The sequence below is a fragment of the Stegodyphus dumicola genome, chromosome 4 (assembly GCF_044657685.1).
Source record: "Stegodyphus dumicola isolate Sdum_Otavi_A_Nest chromosome 4, ASM4465768v1".
NCBI lineage: Eukaryota > Metazoa > Arthropoda > Arachnida > Araneae > Eresidae > Stegodyphus > Stegodyphus dumicola.
Genome location: NC_140771.1, coordinates 52,787,147 through 52,802,651, shown reverse-complemented (window position 1 = coordinate 52,802,651; position 15,505 = coordinate 52,787,147). Strand labels below are relative to the sequence as shown.

General features: G+C 29.7%; 1 protein-coding gene across 8 annotated transcripts in view; it reads left to right on the top strand.

Annotated features, from left to right (window-relative positions):
- Nucleotides 1-15,505, top strand: part of LOC118197575 (serine/threonine-protein kinase D3-like) — a 153,753-nt gene that overhangs the window by 118,009 nt on the left and 20,239 nt on the right. For all 8 annotated transcript variants that reach the window (XM_035369102.2, XM_035369104.2, XM_035369106.2 and 5 more), the window contains 5 exons: nt 11,442-11,546; nt 11,648-11,746; nt 11,906-11,990; nt 13,350-13,425; nt 15,100-15,206. In XM_035369102.2, the coding sequence (XP_035224993.2) occupies nt 11,442-11,546; nt 11,648-11,746; nt 11,906-11,990; nt 13,350-13,425; nt 15,100-15,206 (472 nt within the window). The remainder of the gene's footprint in view (nt 1-11,441; nt 11,547-11,647; nt 11,747-11,905; nt 11,991-13,349; nt 13,426-15,099; nt 15,207-15,505) is intronic.

Below are 15,505 nucleotides of genomic sequence, written 5' to 3'. Positions count from 1 at the left end.
CCATTTTAATTATCAAAATTTAAGTTATAATACTTAAGTGTGAAATTTGGACCTTTTTAAAAGAGATAAATTTCTTTGTGTCTGGTCTTATTTTGCTTAGTTTTAACCATAAATTAGGATTCAATTAGATTTTGTTCTGTGTTTATTTTTTAAATATAACATGAAGAAAATCTTTGTTCACACAAATAGGTTGTGCAAAAAAAGGCTATAAAATTTAATAGTTTTATTTGAAATGCCTTTAAATTCATTTTTTCGGTTTAACCAAAAGTTAACAAGTGTGTTATTTTTTAAATCTTGAGTTAGAGTTTGATAACGTGAAATTTCTATTAATTGTTCTTTTTTTCAGGAGATAAAATTTTAGATACACTTGGTTAAAATGAATTTCTAATTCAGTTTTCTCATTCATAATTGGAAAAAAATACATGTTGAAATTATTTATCAATGAAAAACAATGATTTTTAATTTAGGATGCTAATTATTTTGTTTTTGAATTATCTTCAGTTGGAAAACTCTCTAAAAGTAATAAAATGCTTAAAATATTATTATCCAATTCTCTGATTATTAGCTCAAGTTCTTTTTATCATTGCATTTATTTTATCATTGAGGGTAAACAAATTTACACTTTGCCCTTGTAATTCTAAATTTAATTCATTTAACTTCCGAAAAGTATCAGTTGAATTTGCTAAATGGGCCAACCAAAATTCACTAAATAAACAATTTTGAAATTGAAATTTTGAATCTTAGAAGAAAATTTGAATTACTAATTGAAGTTGTAAAAGACAATTTACAAGCTTTGGCTCTGGATAATTAATTACCTTACTTTGGAATGTAACAAAAGCATTTCATGTTCACTGCCCATCTTTTGGCATAAAATCGTTAATACTTTTTACTTGCTAAAAGGTCTTTTTTTTTTTTTTTTAAATTAACAATTTTCACAGCTTGATTCAAAATAATTTTCAGGTTTTATTTATTGTTTTGGCTACTAAAGCTTCATGATGAGTGGAGCAGTAAGTAAATTTAGTTGCAATTGCATCTTTCTTTATTTGAGAAATAACAAGGAAATATTTTTCTGTTAAAGCCCGAGCTCCGTGACTCCATCGAGCAATGCACTTATTCTAAGGAATACAATTTTAAGAGATAAAATTGTCAATTACTTTGAAAATTTCATTTGCAGTTGCTCTATCATGAAGAGATTCACAAAATAAATATTCTTCGGTGATTCATTTATCTTCTTTGAAACATATGGAAACTAATAATTAAATAAAGTTATTTATTATATTATTATACCTTATATATTATTTTATAAAGTTCATTATACTTTTATCCAGTTGCAGTGCGAAATATTCACTGTGTTCTATTTTTGAATTAGTGTCTATTATGAAATTTACCATTTCATGAATTCGTCAGCTTACTATACATTTGATAATGAAATATTTTAAAATTCATTAGTGGCATTTTTGCTGAATAGTGTTAAAACAATATCTTTAGCTTCTGGTAATGTAAGGTTTTTCTCTAATAGTGTGAACCTGCCCAGTCTTAACAATTTGTAGCTTACTAAGGTCACTAGCTTCCAAAGCTTTTTCACTTGAAGTAACAAAACCTTTCATTACTTGTTTACTATTTTGAACTCCAATAAGTTCCTTTTAAAATAGGCTTCAGGTTTATACTTTAAATTGGCATGCTTAGATTCAAGATGTCTATTAAGAAACGATGGTTTCATACTTTGATTGGCTAATAGTTCATCGCAAACAACACACTGAGGTTGAGGGTCCATTTCATCTCCATTCCAAGTAAACCCAAATGATAAATAAATTTCACTGGATTTTCTATAAGGAATTTTGCTTTCCTTTTCAATATTCTTAGTGCTAATATATTGTCCTGGATCCATCACCTATGAATCAACTTTTTTCCGCTTAGTCAATCCTAGCCATTTTTCTATTTTGAAAATCTAGGTTTCTTTTATTATTTTTTCACAAATATTTAAATGCACAATATATTACGAGTTCTTCAAAAACAGACCACGATATTCTTAAATCATGTAGAAAAGTAAGGAATACAAAGCAACAAGGAGACAAAATACTAGTGGTTAAAGACAGCAAATCACCGTCAAAAATTATTCTAATTGAAAATAGAGCAATAAGAGCTTGAAAATGGTGGCGAGATATAATGTAGATATGCTAATATATAGATCAACTCTTTAAGAATTAATGAGATGCTATTATCTTTTTATGAGAGTTTATTTTTATTTCCTATTTCATACAATATCCATTTCTATTACTCCTTTTAAAAAACATCATTTATGACAAATTTTGTTATGTCTATGGCTCAAAGAATATTTGTGAAAATAAAAACGGATTATTATAAGTCTATGATCGGCTATGGACCTCGAACAAAACGATGATCGCATAAATTTGCGTGTGTTAGAGAAAGAAACTTGAACAGGATGTTGGGGTATTTTATTTTTTAATTTGATAGTTAAAAATACTTTGTTTCTTTGCATACCACCTTTTTTCGCTTGCACACCACCAATTGAAAATCGTTGGTCTAGTGCAGGGCTCCTTAAATTTTTTTTTAGTCGCAACCCCTTTCTATTACTGAGATTTTTTTCATGACCTCAGGACCCCATAATATTTATGAAAATTTTGTGGGACCCCATAAGCATTGTGCAAACCCAGCACACATGTGAGTGAAACTGTTGATTTTTTCACTTGTACTGTAATATAGTATTGCAGTGTTAGGTTATTAACTTTAATTTCTAATTTTAAGACATAGAACAATGGGAAAATTTTAAATAAGTAACAGATGAAATGACAGTGTCATGTGGACAGCAAGTAAAATTAACATTTATATTATAAAAAGAATCCATCGGAAACATTTTAATTTTTTCTTCGTCTGTATTGTCTTATCTTTCTCTATTTTCAGATACATTGTGTAAAAATATTTTGTAATTGTAAAATTATAATAAATTAAAGAAATATCAAAACTGCTAAAATCTTTGGCGACCCCCTGCTGCAGGTTCCGCTGACCCCCATCGGGTTACGACCCAAAGTTTTAAGAAACTCTAGTGTATTTAAAATCATTAGTATTTCAGATGAAAACTTCAGCTGTTTCAAAAAAATAATTTGTTGATCTGTGCTTTACTGAAGAGTATTACAATTCAGGATAAGGAGGAGTGGCCTAATTATTGAAGATAATGACATTGTATATTTAAAGCAGATTTCTCCAAGCAGATTAAGCTCGAATGGGATAAAACTATGGCATAGTTATTAAGTATGTGGGAGAAAAATTTTTTAGCGTACCCATGCTGGAAACAGAATGTTTCAACTTCTATCAAATAACTAAAAAAAGAAAATTATAATAAATGAAAAAATGACACAATACAGTGGTTTTCAACCTTTTTTCCCCTGTGTGCCCCTTTCACTATTGCTAGATGATCATATTTCTCTGTTATCCAAAACTTGAAAAATACATATAGATGTATTTAAATTAAGATTTTTAAGTGCGTTTGAAAAACTAAAAAAAGGAAAAGTATAGAAATGTAATTGCCAAAAGTTGAAGTAAAGTAGTCTTTTATAAAATAAAATTAAAATACTTAGCAGATAAATTAAAGGCTGACGGCAAACCCTCCTGAAACTGTAAAATGCACCCCCAGAGGAGAAATCCCCCCCCCCCCGAGTTCAGAAAGTCTAATATAATAGATATGTAAAATGACTTGCGTATTATTTTGTAAACTGTCTAACATAGGAAGATTTTAAATATTCTGTAAGTTTAAAATGAATTATTTTTAGTTTTAATTATAAATACAATTATTAGTGAAAACCGTATGGTGTGTAATAATTATTCAGATATAATAATTTATATCTGTTAGAATAATAGGAAGTATTCGAATAGTCAAATGCCTTAAGAGTTTGTAGAGTCATTAAGATTGTTTTGATGTTGAAGAAGAGAAAAATGAGCAATGCTGTCACCGGGACTCGATCTGTGGACCTCTCGAATATGCACCAATTGTGTTACCATTACACCATGAAGGCATGCAGAAAGATGGGAGAAAATACTTTATAAAAACACCCCCTTTTAAAAAGCGACTGGGGATTAGGGGACACAGTCGCCAAATCCTGGTGGTGAAGAATTATCATCCACCACCTTTTTTTAGTTCAGGTGCCACTGTAGAGTCATTAGGATTTTTTTTATGCAGGAGAAGAGAAAAATGAGCAGTGCCTTCAGTGGGACTCGAAAAGTGGACCTCTTGAATACACGCAGAGTGTGCTACTGTTACACCACAAAGGCATGCAGAAAGAAAGAAAATATACTTTATAAGTTATTTACCGTTTTATTGTTTGTAACCAATGCAATTATGTATACTTTGTTTAAAAATCTCTTAAATAATATGAAATGAATTCATTTTATAGAGTTGCCAACTCTCCCAATTTAGATGGAGACTCCCAATTTCTGACCACACTCCTGCCAAATCGATTTGCAAATATTTCTCCCGACTTTCTCTTATTTTTAAAATTTCATGTGATTTTCATATAGCCTAGCAGATAATGTTATTTGCACCCAACAAAAGTAGTTTTTTGCATCCAAAAGTGCTTTTTTTCCTCCTCTAGATATATATAAATGGAAACCGAAGTCATTTCATTAGTGAGATACTGTGCGTTTCTGCTTTGTGTGTGAAAGTCCAAAATACAAGCTACGTGTGATTGTGTATACTAAAGAACATGGAAGTAGGGCTGCAGAGTGGCATTTTGGGCCACCCCCAACTGAGAAAATAAGAAATTGGTAGAATCAAGAAGATCTATAAAAAGCAACTCACAGTAAACATAACCTACGAAGGGGAACTGCGCAATGGCCTGGACTTGAGGCAGAGCTGAATACTCTGATTTTAGACCCAAAAAAGTGGGACTTTCAGCCTCTATGAAAATGATGATTCAGCAAGTGAAAGCGATAGTGACTGATAAAGAGATTGCCGATTTTACTGGATCAACTTCATGGTGTTCAAGATTGATGAAAAGAAACCAGCTATGTATGAGGACTAAACCAAAAATATCACGAAAGATGCCTGATGAATATGAAGGAAGAAATATTGAATTTCATCAATTTGTCATTAATGCATGAAAACAAGAAAATATTGAATTGTGCAAATAGGAAACATGGGCGAGGTTCCTGTGACTTTTAAGGTGCCCTCAAATGAAACTGTAGATTCCAAAGGTACAAAACATGTTACTGTTTAAACTTTAGGGCAGGAAAAAACTCACTACACAATTGTTTTATCCTGCTCTGCTAATGGGGCAAAATTGACTACACTATTGATTTTTAAAAGGAAGACACTACTCGAAGAAAAATTTCCTAAAGGAATGTTTATACATGTTCACTCAAAAGGCTGGAGGTATGGAAGACGAATGAAGTTATGAACAGATAGAAATTTGGTTGAGATGCCCTGGTGGACTGTGTAAGAAACCTGCCATACTAGTATGGGATCAGTTTCATTCTCACAGAACAGAAGGTGTTAAAAATAAACTCAACTGACAACTCAGTTAGCTGTAATTCCAGGAGTTCTAACTAGTCAGCTTCAACCTTTAGATGTCTGCATTAATAAACCACTTAAGGGATTTATGAAGGAGAAGTGGAACAGCTGGATGCAGTCTTCAAATTGAGGCTACACCATCAGAAAGAAGGAAAAGGCCTCCTTCTTGATTATGCAAGTTTGTGAATGGGTCAAAGCTTCATGGGGATGCTGTGAAAACAGAGACAGTGGTTAAATCAATTTAGAAGTGTGACATTAGTAATGCACTGGATGTTACAGAGGACAATTTGTTGTATGAGGACTCAGATGCTGATTTAGAAGCAGTGTCAAGTGACTCTTCATTTAGCTCTGGAGATGAGTGTCTGGGTTTTGATGAAGAAAATCAAAACGTGTTCTTTCCCAGGTAGATTAGGTATTTGTAGAAATTATTACTTTATATTTAAAATACTGTAAATTCCTTATAATGATCAGTATAAAATTCTTCAAAAATGTGTATAAAAAAGTGGGTGGGTCTTGTATGCCGCCAAATACGGTATTAGCCAACAAGTACAAAGCAAGATCAAGGTTGTTTATTTTGTTTGTCTCGGCAGTGAGCAGCGTGAAGTTTCTTGTGCTACCCAGAAACATTTTATGGAACTGCAGTCTTTTGTCTTAGTTATTTCTGTGAAAAATGTAAAATATTCATGTCCTTTTCAAAAATCCTCCACATATGACTTTCTTTCTATTATTTCGTGAAGGAAATGCAATATTGCACTGTGTACCATTTGTCATTGCAATTTTTTAATTTCACACGGTGGAAGGGCCAGTCTTTTTAAACACAAGGACAACGTGAGTTGTATTGGGTAAAAAGTTAAATTTTTCCGTGCAAACAAAGGACCAAAAATTATTAATGCAGAATGCCTGTTCTTTGCCTTTTTATTTTAACACAATGTGCTACTGAATGCATCATATTATGCTGTAGCTCTTTTAGAAAAATGTTTCCTTTCAATAAAATCGCTAAGAAATACTCAAGTGTGGGGTCAAAAAAACCTTGCAGTTGTAGGAGAAATGGGTTCAAGAAATTGTTATGAAAAATAAGTGTGTAGTTATTGATTGCATTAAAACAGTTTCATTCTGCCTCTCAATGGATGGAAGCAATAATGCCAATGAGAGTCTTTAGAAAGAGTGTAGTTTACTTTCTGTCCCCACTTTAGGAGATTCGATAGGCTTTAATATATAGCACAGCTATTTATTACCTTAATTTCCGGAAAAAAAGGCCACGTCAGTATGCACTCAAGAAAAATAACGGAAAGATAAACTAAAATTGTACCTTCATCGTGAACATTATAGATGCAAAATCTTCACATTTGTCCTATTATGTGGCATATCAATTAAGAAAAATGCATGAAATTAAATCGTAACTCAGAAATAAATGATGGGTAAGAAATGTTGAAAATATACTTACGTTCACAAATGTACTTATATTTACCCACTAAAAAGGTCCATGTTTTTAATATTCATACTAGATTATAAAAAATATCGCAGCAATGAGATATTAAATTTGAGTGACAAAAGAAAATTTTGAATGTTACTTTTGCTTACAAAAAGGATTACAGCAAACTGTACACCATACGAAGCCATCAAACTTCAATTTTTCACTATCTGAATTAAAAAGATTTAGCAAATCCCGATCTAAATAGTCCAAATCTTCCAGATCGCCACATTTATCCTCTCAGTTTTCAGTCTCCTTATCTGAGGATGTTATTTTAGCTACTTTGAACCCTGCTGATATTGATGATGTTGTCACCAATTTCCACTTACATTGTACCCACTTTTTTACGTCTTTATGCTTTGTTCTATGCATTTTGCCGCTTTTGGTATATGTGTGTAATCCTTCAGTCATCCACATTCCTACTTAGACCTGTTGCAACACAAAGACACACTGTGAGTAAAATTGTACCTACCAGAGTCGCAACACGCTATATTGATAGAACTGTGCCGTATAATACTTATAATTGACCGGAATCTGATCCTTACATTACTCATCGAACGACTTATACCTATTACACAACGAGGCTGAGGGGAGAAACTTCTCATGTTGATACAAGATATGTTATGGAAACAAATATAACTCCTAATCCAACGGTTCCCTATGTTAGAGGTTCAACTGTTTATGCGCAACCAAATTACGATGACAGTTATTATGAAACCGTATGCCCCACTGCTTTCAGACTTCAGTTTTGAAGGATTTATTAACTGACAAATCTAATGGTTGTAAGATTTTTGTCAAGCCACCAGGAATTACAATAGAAAGTCTGAGATCCAGACTCATCATGAATTAAGTGATTCTGGATTTGGGGTTTTTCTGGATATTAGATCATCAGTTTGAATCTAGTAAGATGGCATGTATAAATTATAAAATTAAAAATATGAAAAGAAGTAATTATGATTTAAAGAATAACAAAATTAAAAAAAAAGCTTAATATTTATTTCTTTACATTATTAAACATTTCTTTCAATGTAAGCTGTTTAAGTTGCTTCTTTTTTTATGCTAATGCATTCTCTTCAATTCTGTAGACAGATATAATTTCTTGTTCAGTCATAAAGGTCCATCGTTCAAGTCCTAAAATTGCTGTGTCAAGAATTTTGACTAACTTGTCAATTGAATTTTTTCATTTTCAATCATCTTTCCTTCACTTTCTTCACTACTGGTAGTATTTTCTGGATCTTGAACTATACTACAGATTTCAATGTCCATTAATTGATTAATGATTAGGGCATTGTCCTGACTATGAAAAACTTTTGTTATATCATCTTTTTTTATTACTGCTTCTCCACATTTCTTTACAAAATCCATTAATTGGAAAGTTTTATCTTTGGTTTGCAATATCCAAAAAACTTCAAATTCGTGCTTATTATCTTCATCTTCCTTACCATGAAATATGGTAGCTGGCCATAAATTATGTTAAGTATTTTTGAAAGCATCTGGAAGCATGATCCAACGAAAAGCATCCCACGATCTTGTGACGCTCAACACAGCAGATTTTATGCTAAAATATTTCAAAAATGTTTTGAATAGTCTTGCCATTATTCAAAAAATTTAACATGGATTTTAAAAATTCTACTTAATATTTGCATTTCAGGGCATGCACTATTATTCTGGTATTTATAGGCTGAATGATGGTCACACAATTTAGAGGAAAGAATAATACGGATGTGTTATCTTTCACTAAAGCTTTAAGTGAAGTATGAACCTAACAGTTGTTTATAATCAGGTTACTTTTTATCTGTTTCTTCGAGTAATCTGATGGCATTTTTTTACAGCACACAAATTTAAATTTATACAGCACTGTAATATATCAGATAGACTGGGGGAAAAAAAAGTGACAGTTCTGTATCTTTCGTTCTACTTGGCCGATTGACAAAATTCATCTTGCATTTTTCATGTCTCGAAAGTTCAACTTAGGATATGTATCAGATTTATATATAGCATTGTTCTAATTTAAGTATTTTAACACAAAGTCAGACTTTTTCTGAAATAACATGCCAATTTTTTTTCATATTTCGATTCTACAACTCAAATTATGCCAAACTACCAAGTTTTGTAAAAATCACACAAGTAGTTTTTAAAAAATTAGCTCTCAAAATTTCAGCTTCTCAATGTTAATTGAGTTTGGGATATATTTATTAATCACTCTTTTTTTTTTTTTTTTTTTTTTTTTTTTAACTTATTTGATTCTTCCTTTCACATTTTAAAATTTGTATTTTAAAATCATTTTTATAAATGTTTCGAAAAAAATTTTGAATTATAACCTATAAAAATTTTACCATCATCTTAAAGTAGATATATTTCTAAGCATATCTCAAAAGAATTAGTGTTTTTTATTCAAAATTTCCTAAGATATACATGAATTTACATATTGACGTATTTTGAAATTTGGCATATTTGTTATAAGCAATAGTAACACCAAATTTGGTTTACTCACTTTGTTAAAATTATTTGAAAATATGAACGTTGACCTTTGTCTGATCATGTACAATGGAAAAAAAAAAAAAAAAAAAATATTTGAAAATATGAACATTGACTTTTGTCCGCTCATGTACAATGAAAAAAAGGAAAATAGATTGCTATAAATTAAGAAGTTCGCCAAGTGAATTATTCTTGGTGCAAACTGAAAAAATGCAGAAGTATAAATTTTAAAATTTCTCACCAAAAATTATGAAATTTAATATCTAGGCACATAATTTGAATTGTAGAATCGAAATATGGGAAAAAAATGGTATGTGATTTCAGAAAAAGTCTGATTTTATGTCAAAATACCTGTGTTAGAACAATGCTATATGTAAATGTAATACAAAGTCAAGTTTTCGAGACATGAAAAATGCAATTTTATTTTCGTCAATTGGCCCAGCAAAAGGGATGATGTAGAACTGTCTTTTTCCTTCTTTCTTTTTCTTTTCTTTTGGAGGGGGGCACAGTGCACATGTGAACATAATGTAGGCGCATTAGTACTCTTTTTACTCCTTTAACAAAAGCAGCAATCAATTTTTTATTAGTACACTGCTTCCTACATTTTTCGTGGCTCTCAATTTTTGTACACCTTGTAAACAAAACTGCCTTTCCATCCTCTCATTTTTTACTTGTTTCATTGAAAGATGTCAACCACTTTGGCTTCAGCACAGCCGTCTATATTCCATCATGCAATGATCTGTCAAATATAATGCACTCCCGACATTATGCTGTCATAATAACTAAAAAAGGCTCATAATATTTTACAGCTTGATCACAGCTGAACATCAACTAGGTGGATGGTTATAATATGAGGTGGCTTCTTGAAGGTTTGGAGCTTGGAAGGAGTTGGGGAGAAATCATGCAGGATTGATGCTAAAAATGTATTCCGCTAATCACAATTAACATATTTACAGTAATACATTTTTCATGGAGAGCCAAAAACTGGCCCTTACTCAGCACATTCTAGTAGCATCACATATTGTTTAAACATTTACAATATATGCATTTTGTAGGAAATTTTGTCTACTTTAATTTAATATAGAGATATCATCTTTGAAAAATGCTTAGATTTTTAGTTATATGCCAAAAACTGAAAAAAAGGTGCCAAAAACTTTGAGGTTTTATTTCCATTTCGATAGTGAAGCTGACCTGTAATGAGGTGGCAAACTTCAAATTCGGATTCAGTACCTCAAAAGACATAGAACTGGTGATGGGGGGGGGGAACAAAAAACTTCCGTTCTTTTTTTTCTGAAAGCATCCTATATTGAACTTTGGATGACTGGACCATAAATAAAAATATAAATAATGATCGCTTTTTTGTTTATGAATTTCTTTATATCATATTCATGGCAATTTTTGAACAGTTCCTCTCAGTGCATTGTTTATCAATTTACAACCATAATTTTGGGAAGAAATTTTAAGCCACTTAATAATTTGTGACTGTCTTAAATTGTATTTACTTGGAAATATACAAAAAAAAAAAAAAAAAAAAAAAAAAAGTAAGCTTCACAAATAATACATATATATAGTTGATATGAAGGTACTGATAACATTTTTAGGAAGGAAATTATTTGCAGAGTTTTAACATAGTAGGATGTTGTTGCTTATGCTATTCAAGTGTAAATTCTGTAATATATATCCATGTAGAATTGTTAACTACAGAATTTAAACAAAAACTTTTTCTTATTTTTATTGAATGTTGAAATATTGCATGTTTTAATTCAAACAGTTAAATGGAAAGTTAACATTTTTTTTTCATCATACAGATACAAACTTGTGTTGCATTTATTGTTTACAATCCAGTGTAAATGGAAATAGTTGAGTGTTATTATTTAAATTTGAAAATGAATATCATACAACTTCTGCTCTTATTGATACTGAATTTCCATTTTACCTGTGTAACATAATTATGTACTTTGTATCTAGATTTTTGTTGTGATGGAGAAATTAAAAGGTGATATGCTGGAAATGATTTTATCTAGCGAGAAAAGGAGATTATCTGAGAGAATTACAAAGTTTCTAGTGTTTCAAGTATGTTTATTAAAATTTTGTTTTCTGTTTAACTTAAGTAAAAATACAAATTTTACAATAAATCGAATTTCTTTCTGTACAACTTTTCTGTTTCTTTTTAGATATTATCAGCATTACGTCATCTTCATTTTAAGAACATAGTTCATTGTGATCTGAAACCTGAAAATGTGCTTTTATCATCAGATTCGGATTTCCCTCAGGTAGTGCATTTATTTTCTAGAAAATTTTCATTTCTTAAGGAATTATTTGATTAATAATTTACTGAGTTATTTTCAATAGTTTATGTTGATGATGACTAATATCTAGATAAAATTCTTGAATTAGAAATTCTTTTAAATTAAAATTTGATATTTGAATAGGTAAAATTATGTGATTTTGGATTTGCTCGGATAATTGGTGAAAAGTCTTTCAGAAGATCAGTTGTTGGAACGCCTGCTTACCTTGGTCTGTTTGTAATGAAGTTTGAATTACTTAAATATTCTTTGGTCTTGTACATGCACATTTTAATTATTCTTGTAATAATTTTTAAATATTTTTATTGCACAAATATGTTATTGTATACATTTTCAGTTCATTAGTTGTATGTTTCATTTTCAAAAATAATCAAGTACTTTTAACTTTTTGAATGATTTTTTTGGGGTACTTAATGTATTATCTTGTCGACCATTGGTAAGAATTTTATCTTTGTTGCCATTCACCAGTAGTTACTGTGGAATTCTAAAGGACATGGTCAACCATAATTGGCATTTAATCACACTACTTGTGCTACTCATTTGATGTGATAATACACAAGTACCATTTTTTTGTTATGTAAATAGTGAAATTTTTCTGATTTAAGTAGCTTTTATGTTTTATAAAAGGCTAATCTAAGGTTATCTAAGGATGAGAAGGGCTGAGATCTATATCTAAGGCTAAAAAAACTGCATACTTAAGGAATATTAAATAAATAGAAAAATATGTTGCTGATAAAAAGAATATTGAAAATTTTTAAATATTGATTTCACATAAATTCTTGATATCATGTATTTTTGGCTGTTTATTGCAAAACAATTTGGGGAAAGGGTCTTTTTATTTTATTTTTTGTTTGTTTGTTTATGTGAAAAATTTAAGTTTTTTTTTTTGTTGTTGCTATTGTTGTCTGAAAAGAAGTGTAGAAATTTACGTTATGAACCATACTGAGAGCATCTTATATGTTTAAAAACATTTATTTTAAAAGTATATAATTGATTTCATTTTGAAACTAGTTTTAGATAGCCTCTAAAAACTTTTGTGAGTTATGAATACTCACAAAAACATTTAAATTAAAGATAATTTTAAGTATTTTTGAATTTTTTTAGTATTTTTGTGTTTTTTTATACAAATATTTATGGATTTCCTTTTTTATTTTGTACTTGAAAATTATGACTTATTTTAATAATATTTATTAGATATTATGATTATGTTGTATGCTGAAAATAGATTCTAAAGTACAGATTTTTGATTATTGGTGAGTAATTCAAAAATCTCTATTTTAGAACCTATTTTCAGTATAAACGAAAATCATTTAAATTATTGAATAGCTAAAAAACTGCTATCTTTCAGATTTAAATTATATTATGGTAACAAATATAATATATTTAAATTATTAGCTAGCATAAAAGTAATTATGTGTTTCCTACCTTTCTTAGCATAGCTTAATTGCAAACTAAAAACTGGTAGAAATTATTGAGTGATCATATTTTAATTATGTTATCACTGCTATTTCTATAAATGAAAATTTAAGAATGTAGTTGAAATTAATTAGAAAATTTCATTTATTTTTAGCTCCTGAAGTTCTTAGAAACAAAGGCTATAATCGTTCATTAGATATGTGGTCTGTAGGAGTTATAATTTACGTTAGGTAATATATTTGTTGCTTTTTTATAAACATATCTACAGATAAATTTTTATTTGATCAGTAAACAGCAAAAATAATTTATTGATTTTTTAAGCTTTTAATAATTCATAAGTATTCATTATATATCTGTATCATATTGTTATGAAATCAAAATGTAGAATTAGAAATCTTAGACGTGAAGGAGGGGGCACAGATGCATATTGAAACAGTTTCCATAATTTTGTTTTGAAAAATGTGTGTGGTGCTGAAGTGGTCTATGGGAGGCAGATGAAAGTGATATTGGATCGGGGTTGGGACACTATATAGCAGTTGGTGGGAGGTAAAAAAATGGTGTTTATTTAGCAATATGCAAGTTGTTCCTCCACTTTAATATTGAAAGAGCTGATGACTTTAAAGCAAGTTCAGTAAAAGTGTTTAAAAAATTTTAAAAATCAGTTTTCTTTTATTTATACAGTGTGCTTATGCAGCATTTTATAAGTGCTTTTATCAACAAAAAGTTATATTTTATGCTTCGCTTTAAATAAATAGTTGTCAACATTAGCATGAATACATTATGATAGTGATGAGTAGAATCCGTGTATACAATGACTAATATGCAATTAAAAGATTTTATTAGCTTATATTTGTCAAAAATTATTTAGCAGTGCAAAAAATATTAGAATTGTTGGTTCGAAAATCACATCTTCAATTTTTCTGCAGCCAAAATTATTTAGAAAACGTCTTCCTTTGGTGAATTGGATTTTCTGGAAGCATTCCACCTTTAAAAAAAAAAAAAAAAAAAAAAAAAAAAAAAAAAAAAAAAAAAATCATTCTGTTGTAGTAAACGACCCTAATTCAAATCCATCTTTGCCTTCAGCCTTTAAGGAGATTACAAATTAGTTCTCGTTTCATCAATAGATGGCACCAGTAGTTTAACTCCTGTTCAGCCATTCTTATCTTATCTAATCACTATATCTTATCACGTTCATTTTTGCTTTGGCAGCTGAGGATGATGGTTCGATAAAACTATCAAAACTAGTCCTGTGAAAATTTGCAAATATAATGCTGATTTTTGTTGTTTGACTTCTAAATTAATACTTGTTGGCATGTTATTTTATCTTAATTATTTAATGTATTTTTGGATTTTATTGACAAATAGAAATGTTTATTCACTAAGAGGCATTGAGCATTTTTTTTTTTTTTTTTTTTTTTTTTTTTTTTTTGTAAGAGGGTGATGAATTAAAAAAGTTTGAGGAACATTGCTCTAGGCACTTTGAAATTTTCTCTGCATTTTGGATAAAGGTTTCTTGGTGCTTCTATATTTGAAAAAATAATATGAGCTTTAGACATTATATATTTAACCAAAAGCTCAAGGCTGTGATGTAGTTAAAAAAGTGAATATGAAGTATACATTTTCTTATATTTTTAACAAAATTCCAAAGGCTGTATGCAATATATGTACTTATTTAGAACAAAAATTAATCAATATTTGTACATTTCCTAGATTTTTCATTGAATGCTTTCACAGTTTCCTGAATACATTCACATGAATCTGCTGATATGCTGCTTTCCTATACACATTGTGTAGAATCTAGATTTTGCTATGATTTCGAATTTTCAATTATATCCAGTTCTCATGAGAAATATTCATGGTATTTTGGATGTTGTAAATTTTTTGAAGTTATTCCTTTTTTACAGTTTAAGTGGAACATTTCCATTTAATGAAGATGAAGACATTAATGATCAAATTCAGAATGCTGCATTTATGTACCCTCCTTGTCCATGGAAAGATATATCGTCTGATGGTATGGAATTTTATTGTTTTAAATTTTAATAATTGTAGAGATGTTTTCAGTTTCCTGATATAAGTACTGAAAGTTATTATATGTCTATTAGTAGACTTTGATTTCAAGAAATCAAATATTTTCTTATGAAATCTAAAAACAGTATGATTAGTAACCAAAAAATCAATTAGTTTTATTATTAGTGTTTCCAGTATTTAATACATTTTTGTGTAGATGAAGTGATCGTACAAATGAAGAGGAAAGTACTTCTCGACTCAAGCTGAATAATTTACTGTGTATATACACTTCATTAATGAGGC